Source organism: Macrobrachium nipponense, chromosome 6 (assembly GCF_015104395.2).
Source record: "Macrobrachium nipponense isolate FS-2020 chromosome 6, ASM1510439v2, whole genome shotgun sequence".
NCBI lineage: Eukaryota > Metazoa > Arthropoda > Malacostraca > Decapoda > Palaemonidae > Macrobrachium > Macrobrachium nipponense.
The window spans coordinates 127,241,795-127,265,814 of NC_061108.1; the positions used below are offsets into that span (position 1 = coordinate 127,241,795).

Below are 24,020 nucleotides of genomic sequence, written 5' to 3' on the forward strand. Positions count from 1 at the left end.
ACAGGAAGCAGTTTCTTCTTGCCATCTGTCATGATGTGAATATCTTCCAGGCTGTGTGTAAAGCATTGTATTTTTTCCTCAGGTGCTACATCTTTATCTTGTCAAACAAGATGGAAGAGAGACATACAGTGTCTCTTATGAGAGGATGATGAATAATCAAAATTGTGCTTAGCCAGTAAGGTTTTAACTAAATTCCCAAGTCACATCAGGAATACTGTGTACTACTGTACTAGTTGTAACCTATATAGCTTTAGCGGGTACCACAGACATTGGAGGCTCTCACAGAGTTGGAGCCATACAAGGTGTAGGCACAAACCATTTGCTTGTGAAAGACATTCAGTATCCACTGATACAACATCAAAGACAATACGTATCTGATGTTTTGAGCAGCACAGTCAAGCTGAGCACCTGACTAAAACTATGCAAATGTTTAGTGTGAATAATTCATGTACTTTGCAGGAGGTGACAAAACCCACAGCATGAACAAGATGGCATGCATGGGAAGAAGGAATGCAAGCCATGCTGTCTTAATTAGCAGAGGAAAGCAGAAATGAACTTTCATAGCACTCATTAAGTGACTGAAATGTATTAAGCTAACTACACGAGCCATAACTGATGTAATGATGGTATGAAGAGAAAATCAATGTAGTATACTGCATATGACAGAAGTTGGCTGGAAAACTTTCCAACTGTCAAACAGATAAACAACCAGCTTTTTAAATGATAGTGTACTGAAAGAAGTGAGGGTGGGTATGACAGGGTTCAGGCTGGTGAATGAATGCACATGTGCTAAACAAGGACAAATTAAGTGAAAATAAGGGTAATCTCCACCACCAAATGATCAAAAAGATAGATTGATACAGTGGAATACAAATTAGGATGTTTCAGTGATTACAGTGATATGATTACATAGGAAAAATTTTTAGGAAACAAGATTGCAGTCATTATTAACATGCCAAACATGTTGAGGATAACCAGTTTTCATCAATATTGCGCTCAGAGACCTAATGCATACACTTATAGATGGAAATGGAAACTCCTCTGGGATGCATCTTGAGGTGGTTGTTGCTGCAGACTAAGCTAACATGAATTGATGGTTTGTACTGAAACTATTGTAGTTTTTAAAAATTGTAAGAACATATTTAAAAGCTTTTAGGCACTCTTCGTATTATTTGGTGTCATTCAGTTCACATATTTACCCAGTGATGGTACCTCTACAGAATTGTAAGGTCTATTTAACAGAATTTTTTGCTGGGGACTTAAAAATTGTCAAAAGATTGGTTATGTTAAATGTTTGGCTTTTATGGTCTTTTTCACAGTATCATATGCTTAGATCATTAAAATAGTAGTGATAAAATTAGTTTTTGTTCATGGATATTCTGTTGTATGTTACTTGATTTCTGCAATAGGGGATCTTATTGCATTAAGGAATATTTTAGGAAAACCAACTGCCAGTTTAATCATTTTGACATTAAGTATCAGTCCTTATTGGTCAAATAGACCTGAGTATGCATAGAATTTCTTTTTCTTTGGGACGTACTCAAACTTATTTTTTTATATAGAAAATTTTGTTAAAAAAAAGTAATTTGGTGCTTCAATTTCTGTTCAGTATAAGTATAAGACAATATTAACTTTGGTTTATTTTTTTCAGGAAATTAGTCAGTATGCCCATTTGTTAATGCCAGAGAACCATCCAATGGTGTCGGTAGTGAAGAGAGTTGGTAATCGTTTACTGCAGGCTAATAAAAATATTCCTCAGTTATATACAAAATATTGGACTGTCACTCTCATTGATGATCCAACAGTAAACTGTTTTGTTTTGCCAGTGAGTACAGTATTCTTTCCTGTATCATTGGGTATCACCATCATCTTTAGTGTATTTACATTAGCTGTTCCTTTAACAAGGTTAGAGATGAAAAGTTATTTTTCTTCACAGTTCTCTTGTCTTGTGCACTTTCTGCCTGGATTTCTATGTGGTATAGGTCTTCACCTGTGTTCTATTTCCATGATTTTTGGCCTTCCATTGGTCTTTGTGATGGTAATAATGCATCAACTACTTTGCTCTCCAACTGCTGCTCATTCCCCCAACCCCCAACCCCACCTTACCCAACTATACTATCCAAATCTTTGATATTTTAGTCCATTTTCCAGCTAATGGGAATCACATATCCCCATTATATCCCCCACCTGTAACATGATTGTATACTATTCCACTCAGTATATTTTGCCTTGTTCCATAGGATTACACCGTAGCCCCCAAATTTCCAACAATTCCTTTATCCAGGTCATTGCTGCTTTTTTCATACTGTCCTGTCCTGCCATTGCCCAATATAACACATTTTGTACCCAAGGTAACAGATAAACAACCTCTTCAGTTTGCCTTCTCTACAGTATGGTGCTCCCCCTCCCTCGCTGCCCACCTGTTTTCTCTACTCTACCCACACATTACAATCCTTAGAATTGTCTGTTACCACTCATGGCCTCTTTCTGACTAATTTTTCCTTTGTTTCCTCCTTGTCATGCTCATATTGGTTTTCAGTCCTCTGGTCCCGCTGTTAATACCAAGTTTTCTGCATGTAGCAACTCCAAGTGGGCCTTCCTTTGTACACTCCTTGTAGCTTCCTCCAGTACTCCTGATCCCTGTTGGACACCAAAACTTACTAAAATATTTCTTCATTAACATTCACTATACGTAGATCTAGTACCATGATACATTAACTTGATAAGATTGAATGGTAGCCTCTGGTACATAGTGTCCCTACAGTTGCTTACCTTTGTATTTCATCTTCTCAAGACCCTCAAGCATGTAGTATAATCTCTTCCTTGCATATCTCTTTTTTTTTTAGTTCATTCATTTACAACAGCCAGTGTTGTTGATTTATCTGTGGCACAAAGCCAAACAGCTGTCAACTTTATCAGTTCTTCTCAGCCTTTCCTCCAACACCTCAGTAGTTTTTTCATAAGATACTCGAGCAATGCCATTCCTCAATAATTTTCACACTAGTGCATCACCCTTTAGTTGCAACATTACTTATACGTATTTGTATTTTTGTTTCAGTTGTCAGTAAAATATTTAAATTTCCATTATAAATAAAAGTATTTGACTCAGATAGACTTGACTTATAATTTATTACATCAACAGTTAGAATCAGTAATTTTGACTTAGTGATCTCATTAAACTACATGGTATAACAATAATAATAATAAAACTTAGGAAGAAGTTGTAGTGACTCAGATTAGATGTAAGTGCCGAATCTTTCATTAGACTGGAAGCCTTTGATTTTACTCTTGTCAAGAAGACCAGTGTGTGTGCAGAGGTCTGGTGGCTTTGAAAACAAAGCTCTAAAAAAAGAACTGTCCCTAACTTGTACTATTTATATTTTTATGAAGGCCATTTACTTTCCTATGTTAATTTTCTAAAGTATTTTCACGAGTTCTTTTATTGGTAGTCAAAGAAAATTTATACCCTTTGGTAAACTGATGGTTTACAGACTTTTAAAAACTTATTTGATGGATGGGTCTTGCAGGTGAGAGCAGGAATACTGTGGATAGGATGCACTCTTCATTTCATTACCATTTTACTTTAATCCATGGCTTTTATTCCTCAGAGTGGGGACATAGTCATGTTTAGAGGAATGATGGATCTTCTAGAAAATGATGATCAAGTTGCAGCTGTTGTGGCACATGAAATGAGCCATGCAGTATTGGAACATGCTGTAAGTTTTGTTATAGTTATATATACTTACTTGTAACATGTATACATATATGATAAAAATCCATTATTTTACAAAATTTCTATTTTGCCATTTGAGCTGCAGAAGCTAAATCCAAATCTGAATTAGCAAAAAGTGGAATTTACATAGATAAGCCAGTTTAAATAGTCTCTTGCCCATTGTTCTTTCATTTGTAAACTAATGTTTTGGTTCTGAAGTGTAGAAATTCCTTTCAAATTAGTATGATATAATATTGTATTTCTAGAAAAAATTATTGTATTTGAAGTGGGAAGTTGGATTCAATATTTATAACAAGATGATACTTATGTACTTCAATATAATGCTAATGCTGTATTTTAATTAGTCAGAGCAGCTAAGCCGTGGGTATCTACTAGATGTTTTGATTCTCCTGCCATTAGCTGTTATCTGGGCATTTATTCCAAGTGACGGTTTAGCTTTGGTTACCCAGTGGTTCCTGAATCAGGTTGTAAAGGTTCTTCTCCATTTACCTTATTCGAGGAGCTTAGAAGAAGAAGCAGATTCTGTTGGTCTGCAGTTGGCTGCTAAGGTAATGTTTCTTTATATTGCTTAACATACCATGATAAACTAATACTAATATTGAGTCACAAAATGATACATACCATGAATTCTTAATGGCTGGTGATTATCAGCCTTTTCATGAAAACTGTTTGGCCTCCTCTATACTGTAAACTTGTATAGCATTTACTGAATGAATGCTTCCAGTCTTCAGAATCTTAGAAATCAATACCTCTCCTAGGTGAGGATGCCAGGTACATCCGTGCTAGGATTCTCTGATTAGTGTATGATGCCAGTGACATTTCTAAACTTGAGACAGAGGCTGCTCTCATGCAAGACTTCATCTTACTATGCTATTCATTTTCTATGGCTTAATTTTTTTTTCTTTACATGTATACCGGAGAACCTTGAGTCAATCAGTCAGTTATAAAAATACCAGTTGATAACAAATATTAAAATCAGGTTGTAAGAAAAATTATTGGTAACTACTAGCAAACAAAATGCCAGCAAAATTAGCTCTTGATATTTAGAAAAAAAAAAAATTACTATTCAGATAGTAAGAAAAATTTTAAGTAAAATCTTCACAAACAGGTAGAGAATCAATTCAAGAAATCAGAGACTAAAGAGCCCGGAAGTAGAGACAGAATGGAGAAAAGACAAGCTTGTTCACAAACCTAAGTTGAGGTTTCACTGAAAGTCTCAGTATATGAACTTTATCACTCAGCATAAGGAAAAATTATGTAATATAGAAGTAATAAAGGGATACAATAAAAATTTTAAATAATGTACAGTAATCCTGAATGGTTCCAGAAGACTGGAAATACTCCGAGAACTGATAACCAGTAGGCAGACAAAGATTAACTCTATTAACTGAGGACTATAGGTTATGCATATGCATGTACCAACCTACCTAAGCCTTGATTCTTTTTTCTTAAACATACTGTGGAATGACACTTCCCGGATTTGTGTGGACCGCACAAATAAGCTATGTGAAAGTAACAGGTTTGTGATGGAGATTCGTGGTTTACTTAATTTTCATGTGAAACTTACCATACATAATTTGACTTTTATATTTAAAAAATTTGTCAGTTCTTTGCACATATTAACCAAGAGATCAATTCTGGCATTACTGCATTATGGTGGGATGAAATCACATTCATTATATATAATATGTCATTTTCCAAAACAATTTGTATTTTTCTTAGCTACAAACCTGAGGTGTCTGTTATGTACTGTTGCACTTAGTTTCAGAAGGGAAGGTACTCATTATTATGATAGTTTTAAGTGAAAGTCTCATGTAATGAATGCAAGTTATTTAATGGTTATTTTAGGCATGTTTCGATGTTCGAGAAGCAAGTGCATTTTGGGGGAAAATGTCAGTCTTGGACAAAATCCGAGAGAAAAGTGGAGGATCTCCACCTGAAGATGCAGCATGGTTATCAACTCATCCTTCAAATATTGAAAGACAAGAAAAAATAGATGCCCAGATGGAAGAGGCCATATCCATTCGCAATTTTTGCCAAGTAAGTGACATTAGGTTTTTTTACTCTAGTATGTTAGTTTTGGTTCTCATTTTAGTTTATTATACATTGGACTTTACAAAATTAGGATATATGTACTATGAATGTAATAATGTAGACCTTTCATAAAAAATATATAAGGAATAACATGCTTATATACCTTATCGGCTCCATGGTAATTTAGGGGTTGTCCTCTACGTTGCCAAATGTACTTCTCTCGAGTTTTTAAAGGCATACCCTTCCCATTTTCCCCTTTTAATCTGTGCGTCTGTCAAGGAGGTTGGTGTTTGTTAATGTCTCCTGGGAGCAGTATACTTCTGGGTGTTCCCTTTTGCCTCTACACTCTGAAAGTATTTCCATTCTTCCAGGTCTCTGTTATTCATATATCTTGTGATTATCACAAGCTACTGGACTTCTGCACTTTTAATTTACTTGATTTTGTGTTGATTTACTGTGTGTGTATTTAGAGAGAGAGAGAGCTTACAGACCTTACAGTTCGTTCGGGTTGCCCCAGGTCCCTCAGTGTGAGGCACCTCTAATGTATACCAGAGAGTTGCTAGTACATCTTCCGGTATATTTTGCATCTTCCAATCTTGGATGGTCTGGGATGCAGTTTAGATATTTGTCGAGCTTATTCTTAAACACATCTTCGCTCACTCCTGATATATTCCTCAGATGAGCTGGCAATGCATTGAATAGACGCTGCATTATCGATGCTGGTGCGTAGTGGATTAATGTCCTGTGTGCTTTCCTTATATTTCCTGGTATAGTTTTGGGGACTATTAATCTACCTCTGCTTGCTCTTTCTGATATTTTTAGTTCCATGATGTTTTCTGCTATTCCTTCTATCTGTTTCCATGCCTGAATTATCATGTAGCATTCTCTTCTCCTTTCTAGACTATATAATTTTAAGGATTGTAGTCTTTCCCAGTAGTCAAGGTCCTTAACTTCTTCTATTCTAGCTGTAAAGGACCTTTGTATACTCTCTATTTGTGCAATATCCTTTTGATAGTGTGGGTACCATATCATATTGCAATATTCAAGTGGACTACGAACATATGTTTTATAAAGCATAATCATGTGTTCAGCTTTTCTTGTTTTGAAGTGCCGTTAGAACATTCCCATTTTTGCTTTACATTTTGCCAAAAGAATTGCTATTTGAATATTGCATAACATGTTCCTATTCATCATCACACCAAGGTCTTCAACTGCTTCCTTATTTGTGATTGTCTCATTATTAGGTCCCCTATATGCATATAGCTTTCCTTCTCTGTCTCCATAATTTATTGATTCAAATTTATCAGAGTTAAATACCATCCTATTTACCTCTGCCCAATCATATACTTTGTTAAGGTCTCTTTGTAGAGCGTTCCTATCTTCATCACAAGTAATTTCGCTACTTTCTCTACTTATTCTTGTGTCATCAGCGAAACTACTCACTACCGAATCCTTAACATTACTGTCTATGTCTTCAATCATAATAACAAACAGTATTGCAGCTAACACCGTACCTTGTGGCACACCAAATATTATCTTGGCTTCATCCGATTTCTCATCTTTTGCAATAACTATCTGTTTTCTGTTGTGTAAAAATTCTTTTAACCATCTTCCTACTTTATCCACGATATTGTGTTTTCTAATTTTCTTCGCTAATATATTATGGTCTACCTTGTCAAAAGCTTTTGCAAAGTCTAGATAAACCACATCTGTTTCATTTCCGCTTTTCATATTTTTGAATATGTTCTCACGGTGGACTAACAATTGGGTTTGTGTACTTTTTCCGGGTACGAAACCATGTTGTCCTATATTAAACAAATTATTTTTTATTAAATGTTTCATAATATTTTTCTTCATTACCCTTTCATACACTTTCATAATATGTGATGTTAGACTCACAGGCCTATAATTACTTGCCTCTAGTCTTGATCCACTTTTGAAAGTAGTGGTAATATATGCTAATTTGTGCTCATCATAAATCTTGCCTGTATCTACACTTTGTCTTAATAATATTGCAAGTGGCTTTGCGATAGAATGAACTACTTTAACAAAATAGCAGGAATTCCATCAGGCCCTGCTGCAGTTCCATTTTTAATTTCATTAATAGCCTGCACAATATCAGCTTCATTAATATCTATGTCAGCTAAATATTCACTATTTTCGTCCCTTACTTCTATATCATTATCTTCATTATCTATTCTAGGGGTGAATTCTCTCTTATATCGTTCTGCCAATATGTTGCAAATTTCCTTTTTTTTTCATTCGTTAATCTCCCTTCAATTCTTAGAGGGCCAATTTCTATTCTTCTTATATTCATCTTTTTTGCGTATGAGTATAATAGTTTGGGGTTTTGCTTGATATTTATTAGGGTTTTTTCTTCCAAGTCCCGTTTTTCATTTTCTTTTGATTGTATAATCTTTTGTTCTGCATTTTCTATCTTACTTTTTAGTTCTATAACTTTCCATGCATTTTTTTTCTTTTGCAAGACCTTTTTTCCACTTTCTGATTTTCTGGAACAAGATCCTTCTGTCTCTTGACATTTCAAAAGGATTGTGTATGTTGACAGATAAGAGCGCAGCATAAATATACATAGGTTACACAAATAAGATTATCGGTAGCTATTTAATTTATCATCTATTCATAATATGGTCCTCCGTTTCTTTCCAGCAAGAGTATTCATAACATTTTTCTATTCTTATATCTTCTTTTCTTTACAGACTTAGTTCCAGCTTTGCCATTTACTCGGAATTTTTCATTGTTTTTGTATCAGTTTTTATCGTTAACGTACACGATGCCTTTCCATGGTTTGACTTTTCTTTAGAAAAGTACTTACGACCCTATGAACGATTTCTGGAGCCTGTGGATGAAGATTTATGTGAGAACGAGGACTTCCTTCCATGTTGTTTGTAAGGTGACAGACACATTAATGAGTATGAGTGTTTTGACTGAGCTTTCCTGCTGTTTGACATCTTTATGCCCTGAGGTCAGCTTAACACCTGAGAGGGGAACTGGTAGCGCTGGAAATTATTTTTGCCACATTTAAGAATAAACTACCTGTTTTATTGTTGTTAAATGCTAGAAAATTACGAGGGCTTTTAATAATTGGCAAAAATTGATTTGCAACCAATTATATTTGTGTTGTATAACTTATCCTGCCTTCATATACTACCATAAAACGCGAGTTGGAATATTTGATGTGGCAACACCGGTCACCGTCCATGCTCTGCCCTTTTTGCCATGGAGCCGATAAGAGTGCAGTAATGTTACTAGACCCATGTTTTCCCATGCCAAATTTGTTTTATCTAAAAAATACTGTATTATACTTGAATGTTTTATTCTTTTACTTATAAACTAAAAAAAGTAGGTAGTAGGTAAAACAAAAGAACTTGTGCACTCTGATCATTTCTGACATGGATAGTAAGGCGAGAGCCTAATCATTTATAATCTGTTGTAATTCTGTTGCTGTTAGTTACAATAGAGGTGCTCGATAAGAATGTCGTCTTTCTGTACGTGAGTAAATTGACATAATCCAAGTATTAAACTACTTGGATTATTTGATGAAAATGCAATTGCCCCTGCCTCATTTTTTTTTGTATTCAGCAAAATTGGGTGTTTGGTACAAGTACTTACTGCAAAAGCTTTTGTTTCACCTGGTTATTAAGCTATTTGTTATCGACCTTATTTGTCCATCCTGGCAAAAGGAACAGTGTCTGATGGTTTTAATGATATTACCTCCATCTAAAGTGTTTTGAATTCTAAAGATGAAGGCTATATCCTTGCAGGAACAAATGGCAATTTTATAAAGTATTTTGCAGTTTCCCTAGATATACAAACCTAGTGCTATTATAATCCCACCCCACCTGTGTCCCTGTAAAGGCGAGTGGACAAGACACATGTATTGCTGCCATTCCACCACACTTTTACCAATCAGCTACTTTATTAACAAGTTTCTATAACTAAACTAGCTTGTTTCCTTATGATACAGTATATAAAAGACATTTGTATATCTAGGATTGATTCTATGACATTCAAGGTGTCAAGCCAAACATTGAAGCATTTTCTGCTATTCAGGGAGTAAGAGTGAAAAGAGGAAATTGGAGTAGTTGTAGATTTTCTTAGTTGGAAATGAAGTGTAATGGGCTAATATTATATAATGGATTTCCATGGAAATTGTATTTAAAAAAATAAATATGTGAATATGAGATTGGCCACTCATATCCCAAGGAAGTGATGTCATTCGCAAGTCTTGTTTTATTCTTACATTGCCTATTCTGTTGTCCAAATAATAAACTTCATTTCTAATCCAGAATTTTCTTTCAGTGTCCACAACTAGAAGAGAGAGATCCACGTCAAATGGTGAAAATTCTACAAAAGCAGCTAACAATTACATCTTCCAGTTCATAGGAATATTAGACGTTTACACATACTCATAGTTTATAAAGCTTGTAAAATATAATTGTCCACTTGAGTGAAGTTTGTGGAAAATCTCAGGGTAAAAAAATAGAAATAATTAAAATGAGCTTTTGTTCATCAAAGATTATTGACATCTTTAATATTTTTCATTAAAAATAATACCTTCCCTCCTAATGTTTTGTCTATTATCCAATAACTTTTTAGAGGTTGTAAAAGCAGACTATGCCCACAGGAGACTTTAAATTCCTTAATTTCAAATATAAATCAGTAGAAACTAAGACTATTAAGCTAATTTCATAAAGAAAAATAAATCATTAACATGTATTACTACTGCTGAATGTGTTAGCACAGTGTGGTGGACAGTTCACACATTTTTTATATATATATATATTTTTTTTTTATACTACTGCTGAATGTGTTAGCACAGTGTGGACAGTTCACACACTTTTTATACTATTTAGTAACAAGTAAATGGGTATCTATAGTCACTGAAGTTTTATAAGAGGGCTCTTAATTTAAAACAAACTTTTAAATTCCTTTTATTTCAATCCTAACAATGTACATTAAATTGAAAATTTGGTTGCAGTCAAAAAATTTCTTAAACCTGAGATTTCTGGGTGTAAACATGATCTACAATTACACAGAATGGTTTGTACAATTAGGAAAAAAATTGTATAACACATGCTGTATAAAAGTACTATATCTGAATAAAGAAAATAGCAAAAAATGTACAATATACAAAAATATCTAACAAAATTTAAAAAAGGAACAAAATTTAAAAAGTGAGTCTGCACATCAAATGGCAGTTCCATGAGAGGGAGTTAAAGGAAGAAATTAATATACACTTTTCCATGTTATTGACTTCTTCATGTGAAATGAGATGATTATGTGAGCTATATAAGACAAATATACATTTATCAGGAGTGGCAGTGATTTCCAGATTTCAGTTTACAAAATATGTTATACCTAACAGCACTGCTACATGTGTAAAAATTTCAATACGTATATAAACAAAATGTAAAATTTTATTTCAAAAACTTTTGGGTTACAAATCTGAAAGTAACAACACTTGCCCCTTAGGTCACAGGTCAGGAAAGATCCGAGGCTGCTAATCGTTCTAGGACATGTATGTAATGTTCCTCCAACTCAGCATACTGGCGTTCCAAACTCTCTAAGCGCTGGTCTTTACTTGTAATCGTCATTGTGGCTGCATATTCTTCTGGGCGCAATACTTTCTTTAATTTTTCCTTATCTCTGTCTTCTTTCTGCAAGATGATGAAAACTTAAAATGTATATAAAATATTGGTTTAAAAATTATATTTACTGCCTGTTCACCTATATTACCTAAAATCAATTTTGGCAGTTAACAATAGAAATATACTTATTATTTTAAAACTATCGACTCATACCTTGTACTGAACATTTAGTCTGTTTTTGATGTCCAACCTATATTTCTTGTATGCTTCTTTATCTGATCTGTCCGTTATATGGAGTCTTAAAATTTCGTAGATGCGGCGTACTTGGCGCTGAAAAATAAATGGGTAAAGATGACTTTTAAGACTTTTAAACCTATACAGTGGGTCCTCACTTAGTCTTGTATCTGCAGTCGCCAATTCATTAAATTACTGGTTTTACTGTGGAGCTTATCTCCAAATAATATATTGCAGAAATTAACATTTACAATTTTTTCAAAAATCATTCTTCACAATTAATGTATTTTCATTTTATTTCCATGACTAAATAAATTTTTTTATAAATTACTTACTAATTTTCAAACAATAATGTAATCAGCAAAATATCAATAAAATGCTAAATTAAAATCCAACAATTATAAAACTGCTTAGTCTCTCTCTCTCTCTCTCTCAGTATATGTCTATTAATGAAAACCGCAAAATTTCAATAAACCTTATTCCACTTACAGAATAAACTATAAAATACTGATTATTATTGTAATATGTATAAATAAAAAAACTATAGTCTCCGACATTTGTAATTGTTACTGTACGTAGTTACAGGTTGCCATATTTTTTTCTTTGATTTACTGAACCGTGCTTAATTACAAATTTAGTAGTTGACTATGCCTATCACACATTATAATAGTATATACAAGAGAATATTTTATCACTTGATGTTTCATCTCTAATCACCATATAAATATTTAAAATTAAAATACAAATTTCATATGTAAACACAATGCTCTTGTTACTCTCTCACATTAATATTACAGTACAGTAAATAATTTTTTTTAAATAAATGTATTCATTCAAGAAATAGACTAGATAGTTTTGTGCAGCAGCCATATCTGGAAAATAGAGGAACTGTTAGCTAATATACTTGTTTGCAGATCTGCTGAAGGGGGAAATTAAAAATAGCAAAGATTTATAAAAGATTTATGAGATAGAACTTAAGCAAACAAACAAAAGAGGAATAAAACAAGCAAGGGAGCTACTTCAAAGGCAAATCCTGCCTGCTACTAATACGCAGCATGCAATGTGTGTTTGTGTTTTGCAATAGTTTTAAAATACAATAAGTACATGTGTATCCTCTTCAATCAACATAGGCTAAACCAATCATTGGTGAGTACCCATATGATTGTATAAGGGTATATTTGGTGTCTGAACTATCAAAATAGGCAATTAGCTGTAAGAATTTTTAAAAGTAGGGTGTCTTTGGTGTGATAATGCAGATATTTGCTTAATGCAGGTGGTTGTGGTCCCTATCCCCCAAATTACCAAGGACCCACTGTAGTCAGAAATAGCAACTTGAGTTTAATAATTTCTTAGAATCTACAGTTCTACAGTAATAGAAAATCAACTGGAGATTTTGTTTTTAGAATTTTTTCATTTTTCTTTTACTTTAAGCTAGGCACTATCAATATTAGTTGCCAATATATAACATCAAATTAAATGCATGTCACTTTAATGTTAAAATTATGTCTACATGAATACCTATGCCATATAGTTAAAATATCTCTAAATATTAGTTTCATACACTACTGATACCTTGAAGACATTCCTCCCTGTAATTAACATTAGAAAATCTCAAGCCCTCAAACTTTGCACCAGTCATTATCTAAAAATTCTGTATTTTATTACCATTTTGCTCCAATAAATTACCTACTTCCTTTAGTGACTTCCAATATGTGGCCTGGTTAATGGCACATAATTAAAAAATCACCTCACCCAAAAAGGACTCGTGTACACAACCACATTCAACAGCATAGATTAGCCTTCTCACTGCATTTGCTTTTTAGCTTGACCATCCTGCATAAACTATAACCAATGCCTCACAATGATATTTTAAATTCATTTTTGGCACTGCATGCAAAACAACTTTGTAAGTTTGCCTCAAAATACACCGTGCTTTATATATTTGATTGTATTTTCAACTGATAACACTTCAGTTAGTCAATACTGGTACACATGGTAAATTTTTGGTTGTATTTAACAGTTTCTAAATTGAGTACAAGGATTGCACTACCATATTCCGTGTTTAACTTTGGCATACATTAGGAGTCTTCTCTGAACCTCTAAGAAAACAAGTTTTTCAAAATATGTTTACAGTATATGTTTTCAATATTAATAACATTACCTACAATTTGTGCATATAACATTTAAATATGTTTGTTTCCACTAGTTATAAACCATAACCTTAGAAAAAATATTTAAAAGATACAATAGGTTTTGCTTATACAGATCATTTGATAAGCCAAACTTGAAGAACAGATATTCATAAACTCATGTTAAAGAAGCAGGTAATTGAACATCATAAATTATTATCAAGTAGTTCAATAAGACAGCTGTGTCATGTTCCTAAAGTTTAAAAAGGCTCATAAGAACAACTTTATCTCAAATGAAGTGACAATTGAAGAAAAGAAAAATTCAAAGAGAAGACACCAAAGGGAACAGAAGAGAATAAAAGGCAGAGAGCAAAGGATGTCTACAAAGAGCTGTACAATCCCCATTCAGACAGAATCCTGCTATAATATAATAAAATAAACATCAAAGAAATGTTATGACCTGCTATAATATAAACGTCAAAGAAATGTTATGATCACATGTGCACCAAACTTAGTTTCTTTTCTTACCTTATTAAGTTTCAGCTTTTCCTTTGCTTCTTTTACCATCTCATCACTAAAGCCTTGTAACAATTTATTAGGTTGAAACGACTCCAGCTTCAAGCAACTTTTACTATCAACAAAGTCTCGTACCCGCACAAAGTTGTCAGAAGGATCTTCCACTGTAGAAAGAATGTACAAGTAATTAGTATGTACTTGCTCAAGAAATGGTACCAACAACTGCAAACCTCTATTACCATGTTTTACTTTATATAAGAAATAAGTAGCAACAAGAAATGGTACCAACAACTGCAAACCTCTATTACCATGTTTTACTTTATATAAGAAATAAGTAGCAAATTCATTTCCCTGAACACAAGACAGGGAATCCTCAATTGGTACTACTGGTGTTCCAAAATACGTATAAGGAATTGAACTAGTGTGTAGTGTGCAAAACAAGCATTAGCTTTATTAGGCCAGCACATACTTCCCTACACACTAAAGGCATGACTTTAGAATACAGTACAGTATTCAGAAACATTTTGGAGATGCCAAAATTCACATACCAAACTACAGGTAATCACTGCATAACTTTTTATCATGCCTAAGTGTTGAATTCATTACTGCATTACAAAGCTTGCAAGACCATCCTCAAATCTTGCAATTAAATATGTAATGATACATAAACGTTTAATAGGCCAGACCCCCGAAACTGTCCATTAAATTGAGGTGCCAGCCTTATTAATTCAACTTAGCTATATAACGCCCTCTACAGTACCACATATACTCTGCTCAAGCCTGTGCACAGTATATTAAGTTATCTCTAATAAAACAATTTTAATGTTTCCTTATTTTACAACCTAAAATTATTACAGACTTTTTAATGTTTCCTATTTTACAACCTAAAATTATTACAGACTTATTAAAAAATTAACTCAATTCAATCAATTTACAGCACAATACATCGCTTACAAATCAATGAAAGATTGCCATTAAACCCAACAAATAGTCTTGAGTTACTCACTGTAGTGTACTTTTTGACATAAAACCTAAATCAACAATGTACATATTACCAAAAACAATACAATATTTAAGGAAAATAAAACACTTACTGAAAAAGTTCTGTACTCTAAACATCGTACTAGTATCATAGACCAGTGTCTACACAGGGTGCCACAGCCACTACTGAAGATCTGTATAGATGACTGGAACTAGAATTCCTTCTGCTACACAGCTAAGGTACTTGAAGCTGAATGAGCAGGAATGTGAATATAAAAATCCTTTGGATTTAAGAAAAAAATTTCTCTTCTAAACTGATCTCATCATGATTCAAGTTTCCATCAGGAAAAGGTCAGTTCATGAAACTTCTTGAAATAGCTGAGGTCTATGATCAAACCCTAATCTCCTTATAAATAATCAAGACACAACTGTAGAGCCCCAGCCTCTTGGGGCATACAGCTTCGGTAACCGTTAACATGGAAATTCTTGCCATGGGGCAAGTAGGATTTCCAGAAGATTGGCTGGTTTTTTGAGCAGTGGGCTGTCTCCAGGAAGGGAAGCCTGGAAAATTTGACGAGCCATCCAGTCCTGTCAGAACAAAAAGGATGCCTGTGGGGTCTTGGACTGCGTGGAAGCACAACACTGGTAAGGTGAACAAAGGTATTTCCATTGGAAAAAGTAACAGCAGACACTGCGTAGAGAAGAGTACACTCACTTGAGAACCAACAAGGCCTTCAAATTCCCTCACCAAAGATTTCGGTAAAAAGTAAAGGTCCAAGTCATTTGAAGTGTGAAACTCATGAAGGTCCATGGCAGAAAGTAGGCAACTGCAGGAGAGGGGGAAAATTGATGGACTATCCCTCCCCAGTATCACAGGGAAGACCAGCAGACTTTGGGTTACTCGGAGATGGCAACTCCATAATTGGCAAAACAAATCCTGGCCAACATTGCTGGATGCACAGCAACTAGACCAAAATAGTCAGAAGTCAAGGAGGTAACCATAAATGTCACAGTATGACATTCCAAAGACTTGTTCTGGTGAACATGAACAAATGGTATGTCTGCTGAGATGAATACTGTTGAACAAATGAAGGTACAAGGAAATTACTAGAAAGTTGCTTCAAAGGAGAGAGACATAGAAACAAAATGTTGACCATCTTAAATTACTTGCAAGAATGGGTGTAATCTAGGAATCATAGTAGGTCTAGACATGTGCAGTGAAGGCTTCTCAATTTTGAACTTACAAGTTGGTATTACTGGGGTCCACTGTAAGGAAAAAGGGCAATAAATTATTATTATATTTGTAATTAAAAACTTTAAATCTAAAACTATCATTCAGTGTTTTACCTGTAATATCTAACACCCTGGAATCATTTCTGAAATGACCATATATAGTTTCCAAGAGTTCAGCTCCAATTCCTAAACGCTGAAAAGGTGGCAAAATTAACATCTGTGAAATTCTGGGCCTAATTTTGTCAGGATAGGCATAATATTCATAAACTGTTGAGTAGCCTGCAAAAGCATACTGGGGGTTTCCGTTGACATTAAATTTTTCATACCTGAAAAGAAAGGGGAAATGAATTAGAAAAGTTTCTCATGGGTCTTTACTGAGTACTTTATGCAAAATTTTATTGTTCTGCAATAATTTAATCACACTAAGGATTAATTTGGTGTAGCATGCTAAAAACAATGATGCTACATTATGGTTGCCATGAATTCTACCACGTACCTGAAATCCAAAAGTAATAATGAAAAATACTCACACCACAATGAAGCGCCATCTGTCATCATCAACATCAATATAAGAAGCTGCATCAATGTACCAAAGAATAAAAGGCTGCATTCTCTCATGATACTCCAGAAAACCTGGTTCTGATATATCACAAAAATACACTTCAAATGTCCTTTCTTCACCATCCTCTGCAAAAATAAAACATAAAATGGCAACGTATATAAGCAAAAGTGTGGTTTTCAACTACAACAACTACTATATAACAATAAATGATCTTTCAAAAGAATATTCCCCATAATTCCCACTTCTACCTGAAATGACAAGTTTTCTAAGACAATTTGTCTTTTTCATAGCTACAAATCTTCAGTTTTAACAATAGGATAATTTTCTAGCGCCTAGATGGATCCATTTAAATAATCAGAGATTGCAAATTAAGATAATTTACATTTTGTACATGCATAAACCTGAATTCTTCTTTGTTTACAACCATCAGTGACAGTTGGTTTAGTCACTGAAGCCTGGCAATAAATTAGCTATTGGTGACAGGCAGCTGAGAGGCAGGGTACTGCACATTCACCTATTGATAACCCAATAATTTTTCCCTTAGCAACCAGGGCAAATGTGTTGATAGTTAGAGCTGGGATTATGATAAAACACTTCTGGTTTGCATATCTAGAAAAGTGAATATCTTGAATTTGTGATATATTTCAAGATGATATACCTAAGTAATGGTACAAGACTGGCACTGTTCCAAAGGAATCAGGACCTGAGGTTATTTACCTCTGCCACAACCCAATCTGTGTCAAAGGAGAGAGAGACCGAAGGAACTATATCTCACCACCCTGAAATGCCAACTTTCCAGTTAAATGCACTGAGCTGGGGAAGGCTGATTCCTTCATCTTCTGTATAGCCAACATTTGACATGAGAGGCTGATAGAACCTCATGCCAAAGTTTGGTTCACCATGTCAAACTCCTATATGAAACTAAGAAGTAACCTGTCTTTCCCATAAAAGCCCAGGAAATTCAGGTCGGTAGGCAGTCATCATCATCCATAGATGTAAGATAACACTCTGCACCTCCTTTTTTGTTATAGAGAGGATGCAGAGAATACATTATCAGACCTGCCTCTTCAGATGCTGAGCATGTGGCTTGCCTGCATCTTCCCAATCAGAAGCTAGTAGGTCTGGCTTCTTCAAACGTAACCAGTTCCACTGGGACCAGCTGTTGCAACACTAAACCCTAAGAAGTAGATAATGAGCAGAAATCAAGTCCTTTCTTCACTAAAAGGACCAGAGATGGAACAATGGTACAGGGTCTAAAAGGGGAGATGCCAAGCTCTCCTTCCAACTGACTGGCACTTAGAAGGAAAGTTCCAATTATTGTAGTCTGATTCCTAAAGAGATTGGGGTGGAACCCACCTTATGAGGAAAGTGACTGAACCCAGCCCAAAATTCATGGATAAGTACCTACAGATGTGCAGCCAGGGGAGGGTTGTACTTCTACAACCGTGACAAATTACCTGATTGACCGTGATTTGAAGTGAGTGGGCAATACCACAAGATGTGTAAAAAATTAAACGACCACTAAGAAGAGAGACTTCCCCTTCTTCCTGATTGTCTAGTCAGTAGAAAATTAAACCAGAAAATTAAAACAAAGGTTAGGGTGGGGAGTAGGGACATATAAAATGACAGAGCTGCTGAAGAATCTGTCACACATTACGATAAGACACTGTCCTGTCCTTTAAAAAAGAATGAGACAATTGACTCCTAAAGAAGGCACCTGATAACTTGGATCAAAGCCTTATTCTCAAAAGGCAACAATGAGGAGTCCAGGAGGTAACCTCCTCCTGAAGGATATACAAACTTGATGAGCAGTGGTGTATGAAGGCAAGCTAGTCTTGGCAGACCTCCCAAACCAATGCAAACAGGGATCAGGTTGGATAAGCAAAGCATGAGGGGAGGCACAGTCCCTGATGCCAGTGACTGGTTTCTCAACCCACCTGTTCTACCATAGTTGGTTCAGACTAGAAAATACGTAATCCAAGCTGTTATTGATATCTTAAAGGAACTTACCTGAGCTGCCCCAGGTAAGAGCACCTGACCAACATCTTTCATATAGTGGAATTGGATCACTTACAGATTTGCTCACTTTTCAATAACAAATAATAACAAGCATCCCGTAAATTACTGTTCAAAATACACTTTGACAATCTTTGATTACACATTTAGCTATGGGAGTCATAAGACTATCAAAACTATTGACTAAAAAAAAATCACTCCCATACACATACTCCAAATGACTAAATAAATAACTTACCCATGTCAACTGTGAATTGTCGCAACATCTTCCCATATGGCTTGAAGGCTGCATCTTTTTTCAAAGCCGCAACAAAGTCATCAATATTAGTCAAATAGCCTGGTTGTAGTCTCTCAGCTAAGGGCTTTATCACTTCATCAGCCTGGAAGTTATATAAAATTTACAACATTACCTCATCTACTAATCAAACCAGTTCTACTGTCTTCCATGAAAAGAAACCTACAATATGAACAATTAATCATGCAATGTTCCTAAAGTTAGAATCTCAAGTTACACCCTACACTAACAAGTAGTATTTTATGTTTTGCAAGAAATTAAATAATAATAATCTCAAATCATATCCTACTGCATGCAGTACTGCACGTTTTGCAACAAATTAAAAAAATAACTTTGTTATATAAAGAGAAACACTAAGTTCAAAATGTTGCACTGCTCAAATTTTTATCACTGCCAAATTAAATTACACATGCCCAAAGATTTTTTTTCCACAAAATAACAATTAAAAATATAACCACAGGTCTTGTTTGCAAAAAGATACAGCATCTGGTGGGCCAGTATTGCCCATATGCCACTAACTAAAAACAAGAGTGGTTCCTAAGCTACTTCAGCAAATTCCGTAATACAATAAAAGTATTTAACCCAATCTCATCATAACTCTGATTACCAGCCACCATAAAAATCTAAACTTCTTGTTCTGCGAGTTGGTTTTTGATCAACGAAACTCAGAACACATCTGAGTATGTGATTCCCAAGCAAGCAATACCTATAAAGGACACTCATACATCTCCTGTACTATTAAAATACTACTTCTAAAAACATGTGAAAAGGTCTCACTGAAAAGCTTTATATCTGACTATGTTGTCCTGTACTTTATTACAACATTAATTCCTAACACACACACACACACAGAAATTCACCTTTTCAAAGATTTGTTTAGATCATCTACTGCCCACAATTTACTTGGAGATGGAATGTTTACATTCACAAATAATTCATCTTAATAATAAATTGTGTTTTATATGACACAATATTTAGAATATAATCTTTAATTAACATAACATTGTTCTCCCTTGTTCTTATTTCACACATTTTACAGACAGTATTCTTACATAAATAAATAACATAATAATTCATCATACAAACCTGTACTCCATCAAATCTCTCTGGATTGACTTTCTCTGTGTACGAATGTGTAAGGTATGTTGTTAGCCGGCATGCTGTGTAGTACAATTTTATTCGTAGCCCACTGTAGCCAAATATTTGTTCACTGTAACATAAAATTGTTAAATTATTGAGTGAATCAATTGTTATAAAAATATCATAAAATAGAAATGTACACAACAATTTCTTACCAACTGGCACTAACAATGAGGAATTTCTGGGTACATGGACATTATTTAGCTCATTTTATGACCCACCAAAATAAATTTAGGGCTGCAATGAAAAATTATATTTTCTTACTACAAATAAGATCTACATAAACATTAAAATATCAATTTTTTTACATAACAATTACATACAGTAAATACTAAAGAAAGCAGTTTCATCACAAACCCATTACTTTTCAAAGGAAATTTTAGATGTCAACATAACCCCAAACATATCTTCTGTACAAGGAAGGTCAGTAGCTGGTAACCCAAGGGCTGACTGTCTCACTACTTGTGTCTTGCACTTTTTCAGTTAACCAAGATACCATACGTCTCTCATTTAATTACCTGGCCATTCTAGCTTCACATCTTTGAACTTCTATTTGTTTGTGATATAATTGTCAAATCTTCTTCAATTATGTACAAGGCTCAAAACTTGGCAACTAAAGGGTTTTCTGCTTCCTCCCCAGATAGTAATTGAAAATAAATAAATAAAATAAATTAAAGATATATATATATGTATATATCAGGGGTTTCAAACTCATAGCCCGCAAGCCAAATGTGGCCCGCGGGATGGTCTTAAGTGGCTCGCGAGGTGCCAAGAGATTTTTCAACTCAAGCTACTATAACAGTTAGAACTGAGGAAAAGTTACTAAACTGTTAAAACGAGACATCATAAGTTTTACAAAAACTTATGATGTCTCGTTTTAACAGTTTAGTAACTTTGGTAAACAGTTTAGTAACTTTGGTAAACTTATGATGTTTTACATCATAAGTTTACCAAAGTTACTAAACTGTTAAAACGAGACATCATAAGTTTTACAATTTCATTCATATGACAATAATTTATTAATTTATTTCAAATTACAATCGCTGGCAATAAGGCTCTTTTATTGCAAATCTTAATAAATGAGTCATAAGAAATAAGTAATTACTAAATCTTTGATGGCCCTTGAGACCATAACCAAGTGCATAATTGGCCCTCGAAAGGATTTGAGTTTGACACCCCTAAAAGAGAGAGAGAGAGAGAGAGAGAGAGAGAGAGAGAGAGAGAGAGAGAGAGAGAGATATGATTTCCATTAGAATCTATTGAACTATGCAAATTAATTCCTACTGCTTCCACACTTAGGAATAGGATAAGAGGTGAGATAAGTATATGAATAAAGTACATACAAAACTTTCTTAGCCTAAGGAATTGAAAACTGACAATCAAAGAAGAATATAATAATACCAATAATGAGAGCATCAACTAGATTTTGACTAAAAAATGATACAATGAGAAAACAACAAATACAAGAAAAACACCGAAAGAAATCAATATATACTACAATACCCCAAGATTAAAGTGTCAGATTGACTACCAGTAGTAAGAGATGGCAGATATTCGAGTCTTTCCAGTTATGATTCATATATTAAAAATGTTATTGTTATAATACAATTAAGTTTGTTCATACTTACCTGGCAGATATATATATAGCTGTATTCTCCGAAGTCCGACAGAATTTCAAAACTCGCGGCACACGCAGTGGGCGGCCGGGTGGTAGTACCCATTCCCGCCGCTGGGAGGCGGATATCAGGAACCATTCCCATTTTCTATTCATATTTTATCAGTGCCACTGTCTCCTGAGGGGAGGTGGGTGGGCACTTAATTATATATATCTGCCAGGTAAGTATGAACAAACTTAATTGTATTATAACAATAACATTTTGTTCATGAGACTTACTTGGCAGATATATATATAGCTGAATCCCACCTTCGGATGGTGGGAAGAGACAGAATAGGATTTGTAGGAAACTTAACTTAAGTAGATGATATACACCTTGGTTCCTCACCTGTTAGCAAAGTAGACTCTGTGATTACTGTCACTACAGCCTGCTTGTGCTTAATCAGAGTTGCCAGCCAGGTGGAGACCTGTAGTGCTGGTGCGCTCTGAATGCTCTGTCAACGGGGACGTGACCTCAATGTGACAAGAGCATAGAGCCATACAAATGAGGGCAACGAAGCAACTGACCACCACCTGACCAACTAACAAAGACCCCCTGAACACTAAGCTAAAAGATGGGAGGTCTTCACCAAAGCCTCACCACAACCAAAAAACACATCACTAAAACTAACCTAAACCTAACTAAGGGATAGGGAGAGAGCTACCTTCAGCCCCCAAGACTGTGTCTGCAGAAACGTATGGCCCAAGAGAACAACAGTCCTCGTATATCGTTCTCACATCTCTCAGGTAGTGTGAGGCGAATACTGAATTGCTCCTCCAAAAGGTGGCGTCAAGGATGTCCTTGATCGACATGTTCCTTTGGAAGGCAAGCGAGGTTGCAACAGCTCTGACCTCGTGAGCTTTCACTCGCAAGAGGCTCAAATCGATCTGTGTGGAAGACGAATGAGCCTCTTTAATGACGTCCCTCAGAAAGAACGCCAAAGCGTTCTTGGATAACGGTATATCGGGTCGTTTAACCGAACACCAGAGATTATCTGAGGGACCTCGTACTTCTTTAGTCTTGTGGACATAAAACTTTAGAGCCCTGACAGGGCACAGGACTCTCTCAGGTTCTTGGCCCACAAGGCTTGTCATACCCTTGATTTCAAAGCTCCTTGGCCAAGGGTTCGAAGGGTTTTCATTCTTTGCTAAGAAAGTGGGACTCAAAGAGCAGACAGCATTGTCCCCTTTGAAGCCCACTCTCTTACAAATGGCTTGAATTTCGCTAACTCTCTTCGCCGTCGCCAGAGCAGTTAGGAAAAGAGCCTTCTTAGTCAAGTTCCTAAGAGACGCTTCATGTAGCGGTTCGAAAGGACTCGACATTAACAGTCTAAGGACTAAATCCAGGTTCCAAGAAGGAGGCCTCGCCTGAGGTATCTTGGATGTCTCAAAGGATCTCAGGAGATCGTGAAGATCCCTGTTATCAGACAGGTCTAGTCCTCTGTGTCGGAAGACTGCCGACAGCATGCTCTTATATCCCTTGATGGTCGGGACTGCTAGCTTCTGCACATTTCTTAAAAATAGCAGGAAATCGGCTATCTGGCTCACAGAGGTAGAGGAAGAGGAAATTCCCTCCTTTCTACACCATGCCCTGAAGGAAGCCCACTTCGACTGGTAAACAGCTCTCGAGGACGTTCTCCTAGCATTGGCGATCGCCTTTGCAGCTGCTTTAGAAAAACCTCTCGCTCTGGCCAGTTTTTCGATAGTCTGAACGCAGTCAGACCCAGAGCGGAGAGGTTTCGGTGATATCTTGCGAAGTGGGGCTGTCTGAGTAGATCTTTCCTCCAGGGCAATGTCCTCGGAAAGTCTATGATGAATGACATTACCTCTGTGAACCATTCTTTCGCGGGCCACATCGGGGCGATCAGGGTCAACCTCGTCCCC

General features: G+C 35.4%; 2 protein-coding genes across 3 annotated transcripts in view; one reads left to right on the forward strand and one right to left on the reverse strand.

The window, feature by feature from the left end:
• LOC135216161 (metalloendopeptidase OMA1, mitochondrial-like) overlaps positions 1-10,354 on the forward strand; it is a 58,001-nt gene extending 47,647 nt beyond the window's left edge. For both annotated transcript variants that reach the window (XM_064251277.1, XM_064251278.1), the window contains exons 3-7: positions 1,652-1,825; positions 3,609-3,716; positions 4,078-4,281; positions 5,582-5,773; positions 10,088-10,354. In XM_064251277.1, the coding sequence (XP_064107347.1) occupies positions 1,652-1,825; positions 3,609-3,716; positions 4,078-4,281; positions 5,582-5,773; positions 10,088-10,171 (762 nt within the window). In that variant the 3' untranslated portion in view covers positions 10,172-10,354. The remainder of the gene's footprint in view (positions 1-1,651; positions 1,826-3,608; positions 3,717-4,077; positions 4,282-5,581; positions 5,774-10,087) is intronic.
• A 352-nt stretch (positions 10,355-10,706) lies between these two features.
• The window catches only part of LOC135216160 (histone acetyltransferase type B catalytic subunit-like), a 44,842-nt gene continuing 31,528 nt past the window's right edge, over positions 10,707-24,020 (reverse strand). The window contains exons 4-10 of the mRNA XM_064251276.1: positions 20,429-20,552; positions 19,286-19,427; positions 17,000-17,156; positions 16,584-16,795; positions 14,268-14,419; positions 11,590-11,706; positions 10,707-11,445 (exon numbers count right to left, since the gene is read on the reverse strand). Of these exons, the coding sequence (XP_064107346.1) occupies positions 11,269-11,445; positions 11,590-11,706; positions 14,268-14,419; positions 16,584-16,795; positions 17,000-17,156; positions 19,286-19,427; positions 20,429-20,552 (1,081 nt within the window). The 3' untranslated portion in view covers positions 10,707-11,268. The remainder of the gene's footprint in view (positions 11,446-11,589; positions 11,707-14,267; positions 14,420-16,583; positions 16,796-16,999; positions 17,157-19,285; positions 19,428-20,428; positions 20,553-24,020) is intronic.